This window comes from Glossina fuscipes, unplaced genomic scaffold (genome assembly GCF_014805625.2).
Source record: "Glossina fuscipes isolate IAEA_lab_2018 unplaced genomic scaffold, Yale_Gfus_2 28, whole genome shotgun sequence".
Lineage (NCBI taxonomy): Eukaryota > Metazoa > Arthropoda > Insecta > Diptera > Glossinidae > Glossina > Glossina fuscipes.
In genome coordinates this window covers 1735709-1755884 of record NW_023998423.1, presented here as the reverse complement: position 1 = coordinate 1755884, position 20176 = coordinate 1735709, and the positions used below count along the sequence as shown (strand labels likewise).

At 33.5% G+C, this 20176-nt stretch overlaps 1 protein-coding gene and 1 long non-coding RNA gene across 3 annotated transcripts in view; one reads left to right on the top strand and one right to left on the bottom strand.

Annotated features, from left to right (window-relative positions):
• The window catches only part of LOC119636171 (epidermal growth factor receptor), a 104705-nt gene that overhangs the window by 20065 nt on the left and 64464 nt on the right, over window positions 1-20176 (bottom strand). Inside the window, exon 1 of one of the 2 annotated variants that reach the window (XM_038031358.1) lies at window positions 10917-11506. The exons of the other annotated variant lie outside the window; for it this stretch is intronic. Within the exon in view, the coding sequence (XP_037887286.1) occupies window positions 10917-11217 (301 nt within the window). The 5' untranslated portion in view covers window positions 11218-11506. Of the gene's footprint in view, window positions 1-10916; window positions 11507-20176 lie in introns of those variants that run through there. 2 annotated transcript variants of the gene reach the window in all.
• LOC119636172 lies at window positions 15675-18970 on the top strand. The gene is made up of 2 exons (XR_005247129.1): window positions 15675-16660; window positions 16771-18970. It is a non-coding gene; the product is annotated as an uncharacterized LOC119636172 (long non-coding RNA).

Below are 20176 nucleotides of genomic sequence, written 5' to 3'. Positions count from 1 at the left end.
AAAAAAAAAGGCAGAAAAAGAAGAAGAAAATGAATATATTCGTTCCAAGCGCTGACTCTATTGAAATATTTTCACATTTTCAATGTTAATAATAATGCAGCAAATAATCAAAGTAATTTAGACGCTAGATGCGGAATTTCTAGGCTTAAAGAGAAATTAATATAAAATCTTTTTTCTTTGTCATGAAACAAAACTTACACTGTTAGCGTTGCGTTTTAAATCTTGAATTGCCTGACATAAGCTTTAGTTTAGCTGATGACACTGCGTTCTCATCTGTTAATAATTTTATATAGTAAATATCGAATCTGATTTTCCGCAGCTTTATCTGTAAATTTTTTATTTAAACTTAATTTCCTCGTTGCTGAATTTAAATTTCAAGAGCTGAACATATATAAAGGACATCTATTTATTTACAGTTAATATTCTCTTTGGTTAATGGGCACTTCTTACGAGGGAGTATAAGCACAAGGGACTGGTTAACACTCTCTTTGCTTAATAGGGATTTATAAGGGACTTTATGGATAAACTACAAGCTAACGTCCTCTTCACTTAAGGGCTGTATTTTAGGGCTAAGAGCAGTACATGGGACAAGCTTATCTATAATCTTAAAACATTAAAATGTTTAAGACTGCGTTACGTATTTGAAGCTAGTTTGCTTAATTGACAGTAGCTGAATATGGAGAAGAGCCAAATTTGTCATTATGTTTTCGTTTGAAATTAATTTCATCTTTGCTGCATTGGAATTTTAACAGCTGAATATTCCTAAAAGATTAAGATTTACTTGAACTCGATGTTCCCATTGGAACATTGAAAATTTAAAACTTGTCTATAGATCACAGTTCATATTGCCACAAGTTGATCTACTTGCAACTGTAAATCCTCTTCCTCTGAGTTGAAAATTTAATACCTGACTACAATCGGAGACCGCTTTACTTGTGGTTCAAAGTTAATTTCCTTTTGCTGCATTGAAATTTCAAAAGCCGTTAGCCAATCAGAGGTCGTAGGAAGTTAATTGTTCTCCCGAACGGAAAGTTTAGGACCTGAATACCATTTTATTTATTTAAAGTTAATTTCATCATTGCTGGATTGGAATTTAAAATGCTGGATAGAGTGCTTTAGGCGTAATATATTTACTTGAAGCTGGTTTAACCTGACTAACTTGAAGCTGGTTTAACCTTTGCTGACTTGAAAATTTCAAAAAAATTAAGCTAAAAATTGCTGAATTAAAATCTCTAAAAGATCTCTTATGTCTCTGAGAAAATTAAAAATGGTTTCGGCTTCTCGATTTTATATTAGCAAGTGCAGCAAGTCGGGACTTGCGATTACTTACAATCGCTTGTAAATGCTAATTGAATACAAAGTCCGCTTAACCAAACATAATTTATTCTTTGCATAATTGAAACATTTTTCGTCTAAATGTTAAAAGATTTTATCAATTGTTTAATTGAGCAAATTGTACTAAAATCATTCGCATATAAGTTGGATAGATTTTTGTAATTAATTGTTTTACTTGAATTCTTTTGGATATAAAAAACTCTCTTATCAAGTAGTCGTATTTATTGTCTTGAGAAACAATTAACACGAAATCTTCATATCATTTACGTCTTAACATTTTAGATATTTATTACTTTGGATGGAAATAAAATCCGTATTTCTTCGCAATTACGCGGCAAAAATAAGCGAATTCAATTTATAGCTCGTTTTAGGAGCAAAGATACAGAAGAAAGTCAAGATGATAGCTTCTTTCTACCAAAAATTAATTTAACGCGAATCTGAAAGTGACTTACTACGCATTTTTCATTTGATGTGTTGTTACAAGGCTTATCTATTAAAGCGTATGAGCATTAGCCGGCAAATAAACTGCAAAAGGGTGAATTCTACAGGAGAAACTTTAGTAATAGAAAATCATTGGTAAGACAATATATATGCCTTTATTGCTCACAGTGGAGGTAACAAAAACTACATGGCAATGTTATATAATAGGAATATTTTTTAATCTTTAGTGTTAAACTAGTCGCCGTAAATGATGTCAAAACATAGTAAATGTTTCAAAGAGTTTGAAGAGGTTACGTTCTTCGTTTCTTTATAGGGAAAAGAAATTTATAATTCAGTTTAAATCCACACTAGATGAAGAAAGAAAACTATAAATCCTTAATTGCCTTATAGCCAACAAACTGATTGCAATTCAATATGTTTTCCAGGCAGACAAAGGCTTTCTGGCTGAAATATTTCGAAGAATGCAAAGCGTCTATAACAACAGATTCGTTATGGAAAGAAAACTGTCTCGAGCTCCAACGGAACAAGAAACCACCGCAGCCGAGCAAAGTCCGTCATAATGTGTGAATATTAAGTTTGTTCGGACGTATGCAACACCCAGAAGGACCTGAAATAGACCCACCCTTTCTTTAACCGATCGATTCAGAAAGTAATTCTAAGCTTGTCTGTCCGCCTGGTCTTGAAGTGCTCCTGAGATTTACATAGAGTTAGAAGCTCCGGATATAAGTCTTATGAAAGTCTTGCAAAGCTTTTTGCATTCCCTATATATGCATATGTAGGTTTAATAGCGAGATTTTATCAACATTTTCAACTTGGACGAGTAGGTTTCTTAGGGTGAATTGGTCCGTTCCAATAGTATTAACAAGGTGAAATTTTTGAAGTTTTGATGTTGAGACTCTCGGCATTCGCAGGAACGAGATTAGGATGAACGTAAGAGTGAGAGTAATGGGAACGCTAGTACTGATTATATTCCTGGACTTTCCCTTTAATTTTATCAATAATTTAGTTTTTATAATCAATCAGCTTACAAAGCTGCTTTAGAGTACTAATTAATTTTCTCTAGATTTTAAAGAGAGGTAATTAAAACAAAGAAAAGCAATAATTATACTTACAGCACTATCTTTACAATATTAATATGTGAGAGCAGATAAGTTCGTAGCCATGATATAAATGAAAGCCGATACTCATGAAAGTAACGCAAAACAGTTTGTGAATGCGCCCAATTCGAAAGCAAGCGCCTCTGCTTGTATGCATTATATATAGCTGCATATATGCATTAGCTTTATAACCGCAATATCTAGCTCTACTAAGATTAAGATATATTAAAATGTCTCAATCGGTGAACGACTAAGCAAGCCGATGGAATAGAAGAAAAGACAGACATGGCAAAATCGTCTCTGAACCTTGCATAGCTTGACAATAAACACATTTTACGGTATGTCCGCGGTATTTTAAGCTTGGTAAGCCCACTCGGTAATTACTATATGATATCTTCAAACGTTAAAGGAAAAAGACTTGATGAGCATTGCTGTTAAAGCAATAGATATATGGAAAGCAAGCCTTGGATACCAAAAAAAAAAAAAAGAAAAAAAAAAAAAAACAATTTCCAACAATTATATTACATTTGCAAAAATGATTATAATATAAAAATATTATCACGTAAGGATCAACGCTAGTTTGCGAATTTCAAATCGCAAAGCCTTTCGATATCATTGTGGAACATGTAAAGAATTGTTTGAAAGACTAAAAAAGTTGCGAGTTGTGTGCGATTATGCATGCTAACGATTACCCGCCTTGTTCCATATATAAGTGAGAGCCTTAGGATTTTTTAATTGATTTTCGTAGGAAAATTAGATTTAATCCATCTCGAGCATTAGTTTGTACGTGCAATGGCTTGTGATACTATCCCGAAAACGTATGCATCTGTCGTCACTGTTGCCATATATGTATAAGACGGGAAAGTATTTGAGTGATGTGATATATCTAAAATGGCTCGAGCTGACGGACGGGCGGGCGCATATTCGTAGATTCGTTTTAAGGTGTATATATGTACCGTATTTGTCGATTTTTTTTCTACAAATTATTTTAAATAAATGACAATAAAAACAATTTGTCACATTCACGATACATCATGTAACCGCTAAAGTTTTACTTTAGACATATACACGATGTTTCCTATCTGCTTTCAATCTTCAAAAGAAAGGAAACATTTGTAAATAAATACTTTTCTTATATACTTCTTATTATTATTTGAATTTATTCTTCGAAAGCCCACAGATGTTGAGATAGATAAATCTAATGCATCCATATACATATCTGTATCTGTAAATATATATATATATATATATATATATATGTATGCATGTATTACTGTATGTGTGTGTGTGTATGTGTCTATGCGAACAAATATAGAGAGCGAGAGAAAGAGTGAAGCTGTAAACCTATATACGAAACAAAAACCCTGTAAGCGCTTATGTATTTTCAGCAGATACACAAAACTATGTATACTTTGTTATGCATATATGTAAAGTAACGTTGGAATGTTGTTATACCACTATGTGCCATAAGCTATAGTAACCAAAACGATCGTAGTAGTATAATAATATTTATAATAGTAGTAATAATAATGCATTTTAAAGTTTGGCGCGTGCCTGTGTAGTGGTTTTAAAAGACAACTTATAACGCGTAGAAAGAAATTAGAGGGAGGGCAGAAAACTTAACAGGACGCGGAAAACGTAAACTTTGCATGAACTTGAAAGGAGGGAAAAATCTATAAAATGTATTGATTTATATACAGATCGATGAGTGAGTATAGGTAAATGGTTGAGAGCGCGACAGAGATGCCAATGAGGTTTTTTTTGATATTTATTATTATTAGTATTGTGTTAGTATTACAGTAGAAACAATTACAGTTAAACAATTCTACAGAGAGAGCTTTGTTAGATCGATTTTAGACTTAACCGGTAATCGCTTTTTTCTGTTATAAATTAACTTCTTTTCGTCAATAAAATTAAATTTCGTAAAAAAATTAAATCTTTACAAGCTCATCTGAAGATGCGGTTGAAATTAATTATAAAACACAGCCAGGTCTCTTGTAGGTAACGAATAAAAACCACTTTGAATTGTAGTAATTAAGATGAAGTAAAAAAACCCGAAACCCTTTCTTCATTTTCTCTTTTCACTGATTTATTGATTACCGTTAATTGCATACATTTTTATAAAGATATAGATATGCTTCTATGTGCGCTTGTGTATACATATGCTTTTTATATATATTTTTCTTGCTTTAGCTGCTTTTTCTTGCTTTAGCTTGCTCTCAGAGGCAGTTTGCTTACACGTGTTAAGCGGTGAATTTCGTTATTGATCAGTTTTAAGCTTTTTGTTCCTTTTTGCATATCTAACGAATCCATATTTTCTTTGTACACATCCGCTCGAGATATACATAAATGTCAGTTAAATGTTTTATTGAAAATTTTTTGATGATGGTATGGTGTTTACTGCTTATCTTTTCAAGTGAAGGGAATTTTTTGTTTTTTTTTTTTTTTTTGCTGATATATTTGCATATGCGCACGTACTTATGCATAACAATTTCCAACTCCAGGTAGTTACAATGCAAATAACATTTACAACGGTAAATGTACTACAGTTGGAAAGAAAACATTTTTTTTTGTTTTGTTGTATTTGCACAAATGTTTTGTAAAATTATGTCGCATATTTCCCGCCATCAATGCAGCGTCGGATCATTTATTTCCTCTATCATTTATTTTATCAATCGACTTATAATCGCTACTTGATTGACTTCTTATACGAATGAGGGCTCTACGCTTGTCAATTGGACCTTAAAGCTATATATTTTATATATTCAAAATTTTTTTATATTTCCACTTATGCTACCAACGGTTGCAAGGTATTGCATAGGCCTTTACTTAGGCTCAAGATATTTACTTTTCAGTGTTAATCAGTAAACGGCGTGGGCAAGGAACTATCTAATTATGAGATATTATCTAAAGATAGGGCGGAGAAGGCGTGAGGATAGAAAGATTAGAATAACAATAGAGTAAAGTAGCAGCAAGGATGGAGCAGCGATAGAGTAAGAATAGAGAAGGAAAGTGGTAAGAGAAGGGTAAGGTGGGTGGAGTAAGGATAGAGTAAGATTAGAATCGGAAAGGAATAAGAAAAGGGTAAGGATGGAGAAAGGAGGGAGTAAAGACAGTGTAAGGATAGAGTAAGTACAACAATGTCTGCTCGATCGTCCGAGTTTAATAGCGATACGGAAATTAATTGAGCCATTTGAGCTGTTTTAATGAATACTTCATCATCCGTTGCATTAATCTTTTATTTAAGCTAATTTAATATTTAGAATCGATTCGATGTTGTACGCGAAGATATATGAAATTATTCGCCTAGTGCAAGCAATAAATTCCTGGCCAGAGCACTGCGCCTGCACATCGAACTTGAAGATACACTGGCAGACATCAACCATGGATACGGACAGACACACCGCCACATGCAAAGACAGGCTAAAATCAATTTGAATCGATCCTTAATGCATGTCTATGTCAAGTGCGACATATTCGCACAATCTAAACGCATCCTTTCCACAAGCGAAAAGGAGTACAATTACTTAGCGATAAAGTTCTATAATGAGATTTGAAAACGTCATGTTACCATTTCTTTTTGATTGCTTTGATGAAATTAGATTTAAAGGAGGTGCCTATGAAGCACTAGGTCGTCTGATAAGGATTTACGGTAGGCAAAACGGTTTAATTGAAGTAATTTTTTTTGGTAGATTTACACTTTTCTACTCCATCTCCGGCCTGCCGGAGTTGAAGAGTTTGCAATGCATACGGTAAGGTAACATATCTTTAAGTTTAACACTATTTGTTAAGAAAAAATAATAATAATAATAAAATAAAAAATAAATAAATAAATAAATAAATAAAGTTAACAAAACTCAATTCAACTCAGTTCATTTATATCATAACTGAAGCGTGAAGTGATAAGAATTCTAAATAAAAAATGTATTTTTTGACAGACTACTGTCGTTTTAGATTAGAAGCCTCACCGAGTTTGCTTGCATTAAAAGATATAATAAAGATGTTATCAGTTTTATATCATACATTTTATAGACTACAAGCGCCTTTGATTTATATTTTACAATATGAACGGATTACGTCTATTTTTCTTCCCTATATTCGGTGATATTTTACTCTTCCTTCTCGCAGCAATGTTACGGAAATGTTTAGATTTAAGAAAATATTTCGTATAAGGAATTACATATGGTTTCTGTTTCTGTTTATCATTGTCCTGATCTTTCCTATTTGTAAAGCAAAAACTTGGCAGCACTTGTGTGGTTAGGACACTATATAATTGAATATGGTAAGCGGGAATTGAAACATTTCTGCATAGAATTGCTTTGTGCTACAAATTCTTCGTAGAGGTTGGAACACAATTATTTTATCTGGCAAGTACTTAAGTTAGAGTGAATAAAATTCGTGTTGCAGGTAATATTTTTGATACCCTACGCCACTTGTAGTATAGAAGTGTGTTGTGCAATACATAAGCATAGGCTTGAAATACACCGATCTATTCAGAATCACCGTTTGAAACGATTTAGAATTGTCTGTCCGTCTGTCCATCATGGTTTCTTATGATCAACCTATAGGCATTGTTGACCGTATTGTGATGGAATTCCTTACATAGAGCTGTTTGGGCCCATAAACAAACTCCATTGAAAATGGTTCGGATCGGCCGCTTATTCAATCGAATGGAAGGACTTATTTGAAAAGATCCTTAGGCAAATAATTATAGGGTGGTGTAGGGTTTTTAATAGCAGACTGTGATTCACTATGAAGTTTTTACTACTTTTCTTTTTACTTGTTCAGCCATTGCACATTTATAACGGGTTAAGTGTTAAATTAAACTAACGAATTTTCAGTTACTTCTGCTTCTACCCCCAAAAAAAAAAAAAAAAAAAAACAGTGATAATAGTAACAATAAAAATAAAAAAAATAATACATATACGTATAAAAAAAGTCTGCATCAGATACAAAACAACAAAACAGATAAGATAAACTGCGTGCATTACATGCGATAAAGTTAAAATTAAAAGAATTTATCGGTGTGCCTGCGTATGTGCTTATAAGTTTGTATTTACTTGTAACAACAACAAAACGAGAACAGTCAATAATAGACAGAATACAATAAATAATAAAAAAGTATAAGAAATAACAAAAAAAAAAAAAAGAAATGAAAATAAGAAATGAAAAATGAAAAACAATTTATTTGTTGATAGTAAAGAATGATGCAATGTTTTCTCTTGAAATACTGAACAACAAAAATGAAAAAACAATATCAACGACAATAACAACAACAACAGTTAATACTACTACTTTAAAAGCAGTTGCAGAAAAGGTGCCAACGTAAATTTTTTTTTATTGATTAAATAGAGCATATTAGGCCCGATAAAAATGTAAAAGAAAAAACCTAAGAGAGGTCGTCCTTCGATCCTTCTATATCTAGTAATAGAGAATGATGTATGTTCCTTTGCTTATTATAATTACATAGAAATATGTAGATGGCCCTTGTATAATACGGTCAATTTGTGCCGTGCCATTCTCAAAGCTCAAAGCAATTGAAACAAGTTCAGGGGAACACATATTCGACTTTTTGAAATGGCGTCTTATCACAACCCTGTTAGAATGTTCGCTATTATTGTAGCCTGCTGTGTCGAAAACGCGTTTAAGAAGTATAATGTTATACGAGGGAAGATTAAAGATTAAAGAAAAAGTTCATGGGGTTTGGCTTATAAACGAGCTTACGGTCGCGCAACTTCTTATGGCAAGTAACTATTGTGGACCAATTCCCATCATAAAGCCCTAAAAATTAAAAATTGAAGACTTGGATTGGTAGGATTGGTTGTTTAGGTTTGCGATGCAAAAAATAGGCCGATCCACAATCCAAAATTTTCCGAGATACTATTGCTCAGCCATTTTTGTTAAGAAATTTTGGAAATTTTCAAATTTTGTTATATAACGTTTCTTTTAAAATAATGCAAACACAAAAAATTTATGGGCAAATTAACCATAAGGACGGACGGACAAGCTTCAATTGATTCGGTTAATCATTCTGAATCCAGCAGTCTCCAGTTCTACGATATCATTTCAAGATGCTAAATCGATTTTATTCAACTAAGTACTCGTTTAATCTGTCTGTCCGTTCGCCACATAGCTTGTACAGCTGTCTATAGGGAAGCATACGTTCGTTCACATTGAAATGCAACTGAGAATTATTTTGTAGTTTAACACTAAAGGTCGAGGTGAAAATAATTGGATATAGCGTACAATAGATAAAAAAATGTAACTTTAAACTTTTAGCGAATATTGATATAAATCTTAGCCAAAATATTTAAAAAAAACCATCTAAAAATCACTGCAACAGTTGGAGTGATCAGCTTAGCGAAAATCTCAATTTTAAGGTACAGAAATGGCTTCTGTATTACGGTCGACCCACATGCCTACAGTCAATAGTGTTCTCTTGTAATTTGTATATAGTAGTTATGTACATTAGTTTGAAATTCTTTGCGAGCTCGCTACTTATTTATTCTTATATAAACGACAAAGACTACAAAGCTGTAATGAACTTTGGCTTTTGTTCGACTGGAATAAATCTGTGAAGACAGTGAATTAATCGAACGAAATTTCTGTACTATAATGACACATCTAGGATTGATTTTAATCACCTACATATTCTTAAAGCTGGAAAGCCGAGCGAACGCACCGACCGATATGATGCAACTGACATAAACCATTTTATGCCGGCCTAAGATACGATTATCCTAATTAATAACAATAAAAAATTTCCAAAGTATGTTGTAGTGAAATAAAGATTCCTCAGAAACAGGGCGATAGTAGGCAGAAATAATCCCTAAAACCATTTCTTTAACCTAACTTAAACGAGCTGAAGAACGGTGACACTGAAGGTAGTGACCGAAACGAATCTGTACAGCGAAGCTCTTCTTAAAAACGCTTTTGTAACATTGATTTCAACCAACTGGACAGCTACGGTACAGGTATTGCCGAGAAGACGGAGTGGCTGACATATTTCAATCTTAAATCTTGTACCAATCCATGAAAGTCAGCGATAAACTCGTTCCCTAGCTTAAGATTAATGAACGTGATATTCATTGGCAGAACATTACCAGACGGACAGACGGACATAACAGAAAGGCAAATCAAAGTCGTATATTAAGCAAATAGGGTTCTTGTTGGCTCAATTAATTATATACTTATTACTATTTATGTTGTGCTAACCAAAACTAAATGCTTTTCTCAATCTTAACTCTAACAGGAGGTAATAACTATATCAACTTAGTTAGTGTCTTCTTCTTATTAAACTAATAAACATACTTTAGAAGTTCGCTGATAAGTGCTTCTGGGCCTCGTTTCGCTAGCACGCGTGAAAATTGTGATCCTTTTTTTTTTTTTGAATTCTTTAAACCAGAAAGAAATTTGAAAAAGAAGACACGCGCACTAGAAATGATTTTAAATTAAATTTAATAATAAAAAGAAAAAACGAAACAATTTAAAGGTGTGTTCCACAAGGCATTCAATCATGTCGAAAGAGACTGAGTTGAGTGATGGAGGCTTCTTTGCATTATTTTATTTTGTTGAAAAGAATTCTTAAGAAAGATTTGAGTTCTTTTTTTTTTCTTTTTTCTTTCTTCTAATGAAAATTATTGAAAAAGCAAAATGCAAATTAATTTTCTTGTCGTCGAGTCAACTAACAGAACTGAATTTGTACATGTTCCCGCTTACTTAGATACGCATGGAAAAAGACTTTTTTGTTTTTTGTTTTTTTTTTTTTTTTGCAGAGAATGTTTGACATGTTAGGCACGTACGAACAAGAGTGAACTATGTGGACGTGTTATGGCGCATACCAAATAAGTTCGTATTACTATAAAGGGGCAAACGCGCATATAATACGCCTTGTCTAAGCGACAACTATTTTTACGAGAAGCTTTACCATTGTTTACCAAGCGTTCTCGTTGTAAATCTATTAGGATTTTGAGAAGAGATTATTGAAAAAAAGAAAAACAAAAAGAAACAAAGAAAGTAAGAAAAGCCGTAAGAATGACTTACTCTTTCCTTTGACAAATTCCGTATGCTGGTCCTCTATGTGATGATGATGGTGATTGGTTGGCTGTTGCGCCACAGTTAAAGAGTTTATTAAATGTTGACTTGAGGTACGTTGACGATGCGGTGATGGCGTACGATTATTGTTGCGTTTACGTTGCAATGAACGTTCATCTTGACCGTTGCTGCTATTGCGGCCATTGCGTATACGTTCCGCTCCGTAAAAGGTTGGGGTATGCGTGAGTAGCACCAAGACAATTATGAAACTTCTTAAACCCCACAATGTCTGCAATCCTTTCATTGTCATTGACACCGGTACACAATCGATAAAAGGGCTAAGGCGCGCTAAGGCAATAACGCCAACGTCATTATAAATATTATTGCAGTGAAAAAAACAAAAGTGGGCTTCTTACGCAAACATTCATACGCAAATAGACACACGCACACTTACGCGCATACACAAGCAAGGAGCTTGTTTTTTCATAGTTAATACTGAACTAGTTATTAAGAGTTTTGTTGTTTCTTTTCTTTTTTTTTTCTTTTTTTTTTTTGGTTTGCCGTCCAAAGCAAGATTTATTTTTAGTCGAATTTTGTTAAATTTTTTAATATATATTTTTATTTATTTCTTTTTTTTTTTTGAAATTTTTTATTCTTTTGAGTAAAAATTTCTTTCTTTTTTTCGCTTTTACATTTTAAAGGCCAAACTAGTTTCGCTTACATTCAAAAACAAACAAAAAACAGTGGTTGTTGCGCTTGTTTTTCCTTTCCACGTTAATCCCGGTACTCGATAAACTCATGAATTTTCTTGATTTTATTTTAATTTAAACAAAACCACTTTTTATTATTTTTTTCGTTCTCGTGAAAAAAAAAAAATGAAAAATTCTCGAAAAAAATTAATGCTGAGGAAAGTCAAGGCGTGCGTACGTACACGTAAGTAAGTTAAAACAGCAATAAATATAAAGAAAATTCAAAATATTCAATAAAAACAAAAATGAAAAAAAAAAAACAAAAAAAACTTCTCAACATATAAATGAACCGTTGTAGTGAAGTGTTTCGATTAAACGATGTGCGCTTTAAAACGTTGAGTTCGAAACTGAGTTAAAAAATTGTCATCATCATCGCCATCTATACAAAGTATTGTAACAGCCAGCCAACGCTAAATGCTAAGCACAACTTACTCTCATTTTACACAAACACATGCACATATACGCACACAAATAGTTTTCTTTTTTAGCGATTGAGTCGCTACCACTACTACTACCTATGCACTTATAACAACAATTACTTGAAGACTGAAAACCTTCTATAGCGGTTAGGCATGGCATGCTGTTAAATGAATGCTCACGAGTGAGCGCGTATATGTGTATATGTATGTGTGTGTGTCTGTGTGTGTGTGTTTGTGATTTCGCCTTAAACACATTTTCAATAATGATCAAACAAATCACAACATGAGACATGAGCTGAGTTTGCGCCCAGTTTTGTTTTTTTGTTTTTTTTTTTTTTTGCTTTTCATCATTTTCTGTTCTCAGGTAATTCTGGTCTTCCAGCCTTTAAAAAGTCGTTACCAAAACATTCGTAACCTATACATGCGCATATGCAAGCAGGCACACACACACACACACACACACACCATATACTCGTAAATTCGCCTTAAAACAGGTCTAAGTCTTATTTATTCACTTACTTACTTACTTGCTTATGGTCTATCTACATACAGTGTGTATGCTGTATATGTGTGTGTTGTGTATTGTGTGTTGTGTGTTGTGTGTGCGTTTATCTGTTGAGCAACTTATGTTCATATTTCTTCGCTTGTTTGCGTACGCGAGCTCTCACCTGTGTGTATCTTTTGTAAGCGATTGTTGTTGTTTGTATGTTGTTATAGTCTTTTTTATGTTTCTTATTCTTCGTCTTGTTCTTCTTATTTCTTCTCGTACGTGGGTTTTGTTTTTATATTATCATCGTTTATTTATTTATTTATTTTTTTTTTTTCCATTTTATCTTCTCTTCTGTTCTGTTTCAACTACTTTGCGTTCATATAAATGTTTGCTTTTCTTGTGCGTTGTTAATCTCGTGTTTAAAATCAACAATAAAACAAAAAAAAAAAAAAAAAAAAACAAAAATAAAGCAAAATAAACAAATAAATAAAACATAACAAGAAAAAAAAATTTGTGACTTGTGTCATATATAGTTCAAATTTTGTATGACTTTTACTATTTATTTACCGAAATCATTAAATGTGAACCACGCTAGGGGAGGTCTGGAGAAGTATTTTGCCCTTCTTTGAAACATCTTCTTGAATAAAAGTTACAGAAATTTTTCCAACAAACTTGAGAACAGACGGTAATTGTCTTTTATATGAAAAACATGTTGAAGCTTAAAAATAATTTTTCCATAACGGGGAGTTTTGAGTAATTCATTGCTATCTAATCTAAGGTTTAGGTAAAAGCCAATAGACATACAGAGCGACATTTAATGAATAAAGTGCTTGATCGATACCGTTCGCTGATTCTTCTTTGCAAAGAACGGAAATTCCGATTTCCTTCGCTATCAAACAAGCCGCGGAACTGTCCTTGCATGTCTCTACTTATAACGAAATCACATGTCATAGATACATTCATCAAGCATATCAATATCTTAAGGTGTTTCGCTTGCGGTGAACTAAGCATTTTCCAACATTCGTTAGAGTCCTGGTTATTAGACGGAGGTTTGTGAAAATTTTTGGGGGCCTTTGCCGGATGATCTACATCGCCCATATGGCCATGTCTTTGTTAATGAAATATTATTGTCGTAATAGAAGTATGTTGTCTCTAGTGATTTCGCAAAAAAACTTTTGTTAAAAGCGCACATCGTCTGATAGTTTTATTCACTGTCAAAATCGAACCGAAGAACGCATCTATAAAACGGCACTGTAAGATAACTAATCGACAGACATCACCACCAATTGCCACCATCCTACAGCTGATTCTACCAACTCACAACCAGTACGTCTTTGCCAACGTCGTTTAGAATTCTTCAACTGATTGTAGTCAGTAAACTTTTTGCGAGGATATACTTTAATGGTTAGCGTACAAACGACAGCAGAGATGAATCCGCAATTTGGCTGCATTTTCAGTAAGCCTCCTCTGATTTCCACATTGAAAGTCGTGTCGCAATAGATTCGCTGACATGCCCATATACATCAAGAAACTACATAGGCTGGTAAGTAGTTCTGTTATCTCTTATACGCTAACGGTACAGGAAAAGTTTCATCGTGCAACGTCACTCAAAATCATTTACACATATGACAGCGCGGGCTTATTTTGCTTTTATTATCGAATTGTACCAATCTGCCCAAAGTTGTACGACGTCGCGACCACCCTAAGCAATTTAAGTTCTATCCGTGTGTAAAATATGTATATATGTATATGTAACTCTAATCGTATGCAAATGTGACTTCCTAAGTAAGCTACAGCTGCAATCTCAAATACTGAAAGTGTAGCATGCATTAAGGTACTCAGCGTAACAGATTCCAAAAATGCATTTGACATGAGAAGATTTTGAACGTTAGCTACGCCGATGGACAAAGTAGCGTAACGAAAATCTGCACAAATACTATGAGATAGATCAGCGAAGCCAAGTCGAAACCAAGTCTTTAACAATCTTCAACATTATTAGTCTTGGAGGTAAGCCAAGGAGAATAACATTTGAATTTCATTACTCTTTAGTATAAAAAAAGCGAGAATGGGTATACCAAGGAGAGTCAGGTCTAGTAAAGTCGCACAAGTTTCTGCCTAGGCACTTGGCAAACTTTGTACATTAATCGCAAAGGTTAGCAGAGCAAAAATCTGAAACACAAATGATTTAACTAAATTATAAGACTCTGGACATGGTCTAGTTCATCTCATCTTACTTAACCGAGACAGAATGATGGAGGAAAAAACAAAATATAAACATATATATATGTAGTTATGGAGAATAGCGTTTCCAGTGTATTTCAGAATAAAATCTATCATAATTTTTTGCTTATAAGTGAAGATGCTTGATAAGGTTTGGACGTTTTGGGAGCTAATTAAGTTTTTTTTTTCTATATCAAGAGCATTAATTACCATGCAGGCTAACATCCCTTTGAGCGGTGCGTATACTTGAGTGTTAAGCTAAGTAATCGACAAAAGGATAAAGACACACAAGCCATTAACAAGCCATTGCTCAATTGTCTAGTGACCAGGCTTAACTATACTTTTACGTCTTGTCGATCCGCACTTCTGAGCGCAATCAATGGAACGAACTAACTAATACTCGCTATGGCCACCAAAGGCTGCAATGATACCAAAAGTTTAAGAATATTTTTTTACACGATCTCTTTCTTCTATCTTTCATTTTGAAACCACTTTTAAACCTTATTAATATTTTCAATTAAATGTTGTTTCAGCAAACAATGCGGACCTACAGAGGAAGGAGGGGTTTGCAATTTGAAAATACTTTTTAGCGTTCACTCTGACCATTTGCTAATTATTAGCCAATGTTTAGTTTTATGCGTAATAACTAAAGTGTGAAATTTCTCAATAGCCTTGAAAGCTTCGCCACAGTGTGCTAATAAATTAACCTGAATAAAGAGAAATATGGAAAAAAAAAATGATATAAAAAAAATCAAAGCAAGCTGAAGCGAAAGCGAGTAAATTAATTGCTCAATAGAAAGAAAAGGTAAAAAAAAACAAAGCAAAATAAAATTAATATAATATCGAATGTTCTTTTGGTTAAAAAAAAAAAGAAAGAAAAAAGAGATAAAATTATCTCCATTAATATTAAATTATCTCATAAAAGAGATCAAATTTTAAGAAAATGCTTAGTTGAAGTAAAACGAGTAAGCAAATTACATTCGGCTGCGACCGAATCATTCACACTCAACACCGTCATCCTAAAAACGATTGAAGGATTGGATACGAAGAACATAAATTTGCACATTTCATTATATTGGGTGGGCGTGGCTGATTTTTATTATTCGTGTAGAATGGAAGCAAAGTTGTTCTAAGTTTACGTTGTACAAAACTATGGGCATTAAAGGCGTACTCTTTGAGCTCTTTGCGTCATTTACGAACCCTTTTGCTAATTTGTAGCCAATACATTCGTTTTTGTGGACGGGAGAATGTGCACAGATATGCACAGTGCATTGATATGCACAGGCAGACAGACGCACATGCGATTTAAATCGACCAAGATTTTTGAAGTCTCTGAAATTTGCTTCTGGGCGTTGCAAACGTTTCGAAGAAATGAATATACCCTTCATTCTTCGTTGACGGGTGTAAAAAATGGGAAAAAGACGAATGTTTTTCTTTTGGCTTTTTTTTTGGAAAATCTCAAATTTCTTCTTGTCTTAAGACAACAACGACTACAATAGCAATAAAAACAAATAAAACTAATAATGAGGCTGTTGCTTCACCTGTCCACAGGTTAGGTTAACAAGGTTTTCTACCCGTTTGCTTATATATGTTTTGCGATGGAGAGACGAAGAAACATATAAGATTTTGTCGCAAGCATAAGCAAACAGCAGGTAACGCTAAGAAAATAATATGATGATGCCATAAAACATTTCGCTCTGATAAGCTGCAAGGGAAAGAGAAGATTTCTTAAGAAACATGATTTTTTGTTTTTTCTTTTTTTTTTGATGATAGATGAAAATTTTGAAAAAGAAAAGAAGAAATCCTTTGAAAATTCTGCCAGCCAGTTGAGCAGCGTAACTAACTAAAGTGTACGACAGAGATCGCAGTGAGCCCGTAAGTTATCGTTTGTAAATTGTTGTTAGCATTCGTTATTCGTTGTGTAGGACAAAAGTCAAAGTAAAGAAATTATTGTTTTTGTGTTTTTTTTTTTTTTTTTTCTATAGAATTTCTCAAAAACATCCCGCTGTGTATGGCGTGAAATTCAAGAGGTTTCCAATATGATCTTATAATTCGTTTTCCACTTGTGGCGATGTTTTTAACAGAAAATTCACACACATTGCTACCAAGCTCGCTTAGTAAAAAGAAGAAAAGAAAAGCAACCACTTGAACTGCACAAAAGAGCCTTTAAGCTATTGTAACGCCTTTCCACAAAAAAAAGCAAAAAAAAGAAGAAGAAAAATGTGAAGAAAAAAAGGAAGGAAAACTATTTGAAATTATTAAAAAATTTATGAAGAATGAGCTGCATCCAGTGAAACAAGGAAAAATCAACTGAAACGGCGGAGGAGGTGGCAATAGTGGTGTTCGCTATACTAAGGAAAATTCAATAAATGACTTTGCAACATGTGATGCTGTTTTTCCATTGCGGCTATTGTCGTTGCTGCTTGTTAAGAGGTAAAAAAACTTTTATAAATAATTTTCATAATTTTCTCATTTTTTAAATTAAGAAAAACGCAAACGATAACTAGCTTGAACTGCGCTCTTGAGTTGGGAAAACTCTTGAAATACACGACAGGCAAAAACAGGACCCTAAACCACTTCGCTTAATACGATTGTCGATCATATGACGATTTTTCAAAACCAAACCCCTTATTAAAAGTGGTCAGAAAAGCTTCTATTCAAACAATTCTCTATGGTGTGGGTTTTTTGGCCAAAACACGGAGAGAGAGACTGGCTTAAATAATATAATATAAGTATAATAATAAAATGTGGCTCTATCTTAAGTCCTTCTGGATGTTTCATACACCCCCACAAGTTAATATGCCCCTTTGCAGTAGCAGAATAAAATGAATTATTTTTCTTTTATAAGGAAAATTCCAACTATTTAATTGAAACAACAAAAATCAATTAATTATTCTTTTAGTAAATTACAACAAACGAAAAAGTAAACCGCCAAGTATACTATGTTATTTTGGAAATCGATTCTTACAAAGTGGAAACAACATAGCTTATCCACACCTTGCACCATAACTGGTGCGGGGTGCCAAGATACTGGCATCTATGCATTGAGGTGGCTCAAAACTTCCATATGTTAATAACACTTATGCTAAAACCTGTTAAGATTACGTAATAAGGTTATGCTAATTATTAGTGCAGTTATCATTAACATATGACTATCAGATAATGTAATTAATTTTTTAAACGTCATAGTGGTTTTTTTTTTTTTTTTATTCCCATCAAAATTCACATTTACGTTCAGTACTATTTGGCAAATCATCGTTGGAAAATTTTGCAGTTATGTAGCATATGGAAGTTAATAAAGTTTTCACGTTCCGCGCATGCGAGATGAAAGTTACCTTGAATAAATGGCTTCATAGATAAATAAAGTTGTCGCATCTACAGTAGAGGCATGGGAGCTGGTTTATGGCGCTCTCGACACCTTAGCTATGGGTTATTGTGTCGATGTAACGACTAGGGAGTTTAAAGCGACCGTTAACGTATGTACTTTCATTGCTATCGAAAGAAAAGCCTTGCAATGCTAAAATTCCTATCGAGTAACATATTTCAATTACAATCGAGTTTTCTTGATATCGAGAAGCACACACTACTCCCGTTTCGTGAAACACGCCTACATTCAACAAGATGAAGAGTTTAATATGATTTATGATTTGTAGGTGTTGTAGGAGATCGCTATAGAAGCATGATTGAGTTAGAAATTAAATAAATTTTCTCTCTCTCTCTCTCTCTCTCTCTCTCTCTTTCTCTCTCTCTCTCTCTCTCTCTCGCTCGCCTTCTTTGTTCGGGTAAAGTGCCGTTTCGGGAAGATATTGGCAAGACGCAGTACGTCTCGTGCCACTATCAATTTACTGACCACAAAATTGATGCAATGCTTTCCCATCAATCATTTTTCTCTAGGATGAAATTGAATTATTGATTTAGTGCTAGAAACCACAACAACCACTAAGCCTAACTGATCACTACTATATATCCGCATGAATAGTCTAGTAAGTAAGAATCGTGATCATCAAGTCAATGTTCGCGGCTTCAAATCTTGTATGCGTTAAAGTTGCACTGTGATCGTAGCTGTACGCAGTAGGCGGTCTCTCTTTTTCTTTCCTCATTTTTTTCTGACTCCATACCAAATTCCATGAAAATATCTCATAAATCGCTATCTATAGGTTGAACTTAAGAAAATAAAGCGGACAGTCGGACAGACGGACAGACGAGTTTGGACGAATTCAGATTCGGCAAATATCGGCATAATAAAAGGGTTTATCTCAACTCCTTCTGGGTGTTGCATGCATCCACACAAACTTAAGGGTATTACTATAAATTTATTAAGCATTGATTTTTTTTTTAAGTGCGGACCCACCTTTGATCGACTTTCGAACGCATCAGTCTTTGCTAATCTATGTAACCGGGCGGCGATTATAATCAAGGATAATGGGAATTGAATTTTTTATTTTATTTTTAAACAGGACTATAGCCACACTACCTGTAAATAAATACCAGTTGGTCTCAAGAAGGGAAAATTATTCACATATACATTCTTGAATACTCATAAACCTATCGTTCTTATAGATTGCGCAGGATCGCCTTCAGACTGATTATAAATATAAATATTCTGAACGTTTTTATGGGATTTTTTCTTTTATTGCAATTTTCTCTACAAATGCAAATAATCATCATTACGTTGATTTATATGAAAAGATTAAGTTGTGCTGGATGGTGTGTAAAAACTTGTATACAAAGCAAAACCATATTATTGAAGTTGCTTATAAAACTTAGCTTAGCGACTTTTCTTCGCAATATTGGCGGCGGCGGTTATACGCATTTTTTTCATTTCATAAACGCGAAACAAAACACTGGTAAAGAGTGCGATTGTTGTTGATGCGATGTTTTTCTTCAAAAATCTTTACAAAAACAAAAAAAAAAAAAAACTCCTCACTCTTATTGAGTATAACAGGAAGGGTCATTATTAGTACGATGGTAACGAAGATCATCGTCAACATCATCATCATCATCATCATTATTGTTGGCTTTAAATAAATGCGCATACTCCGCTATCAGGCTAAGTCTACAGCGAAAGGCATCCATAGGTTGTGTTTGTGTATGCTCAACGAAACAAAACAACAACAGTAATGGTAACAATAACAACAATCACATTTAGAGAGTGTTTCGTCATTAATGCATTACCATGTTGTCTAAACAATATAATAAACATTGATCGTTACATGTGTTTGTTCGTTTGTTTATTTATTTGCTTGTCTCTATATGCTTAAACTTTAATGATCATTATGTGTTAAGCACGTTTATCGTAATGATCATAAGTACATATTGTCGTCTATACTCTGTTGTTTTAAGTGCTCGTGGCATAAAAACTTTTCGCTTAACTTTATTTATTTATTTTTT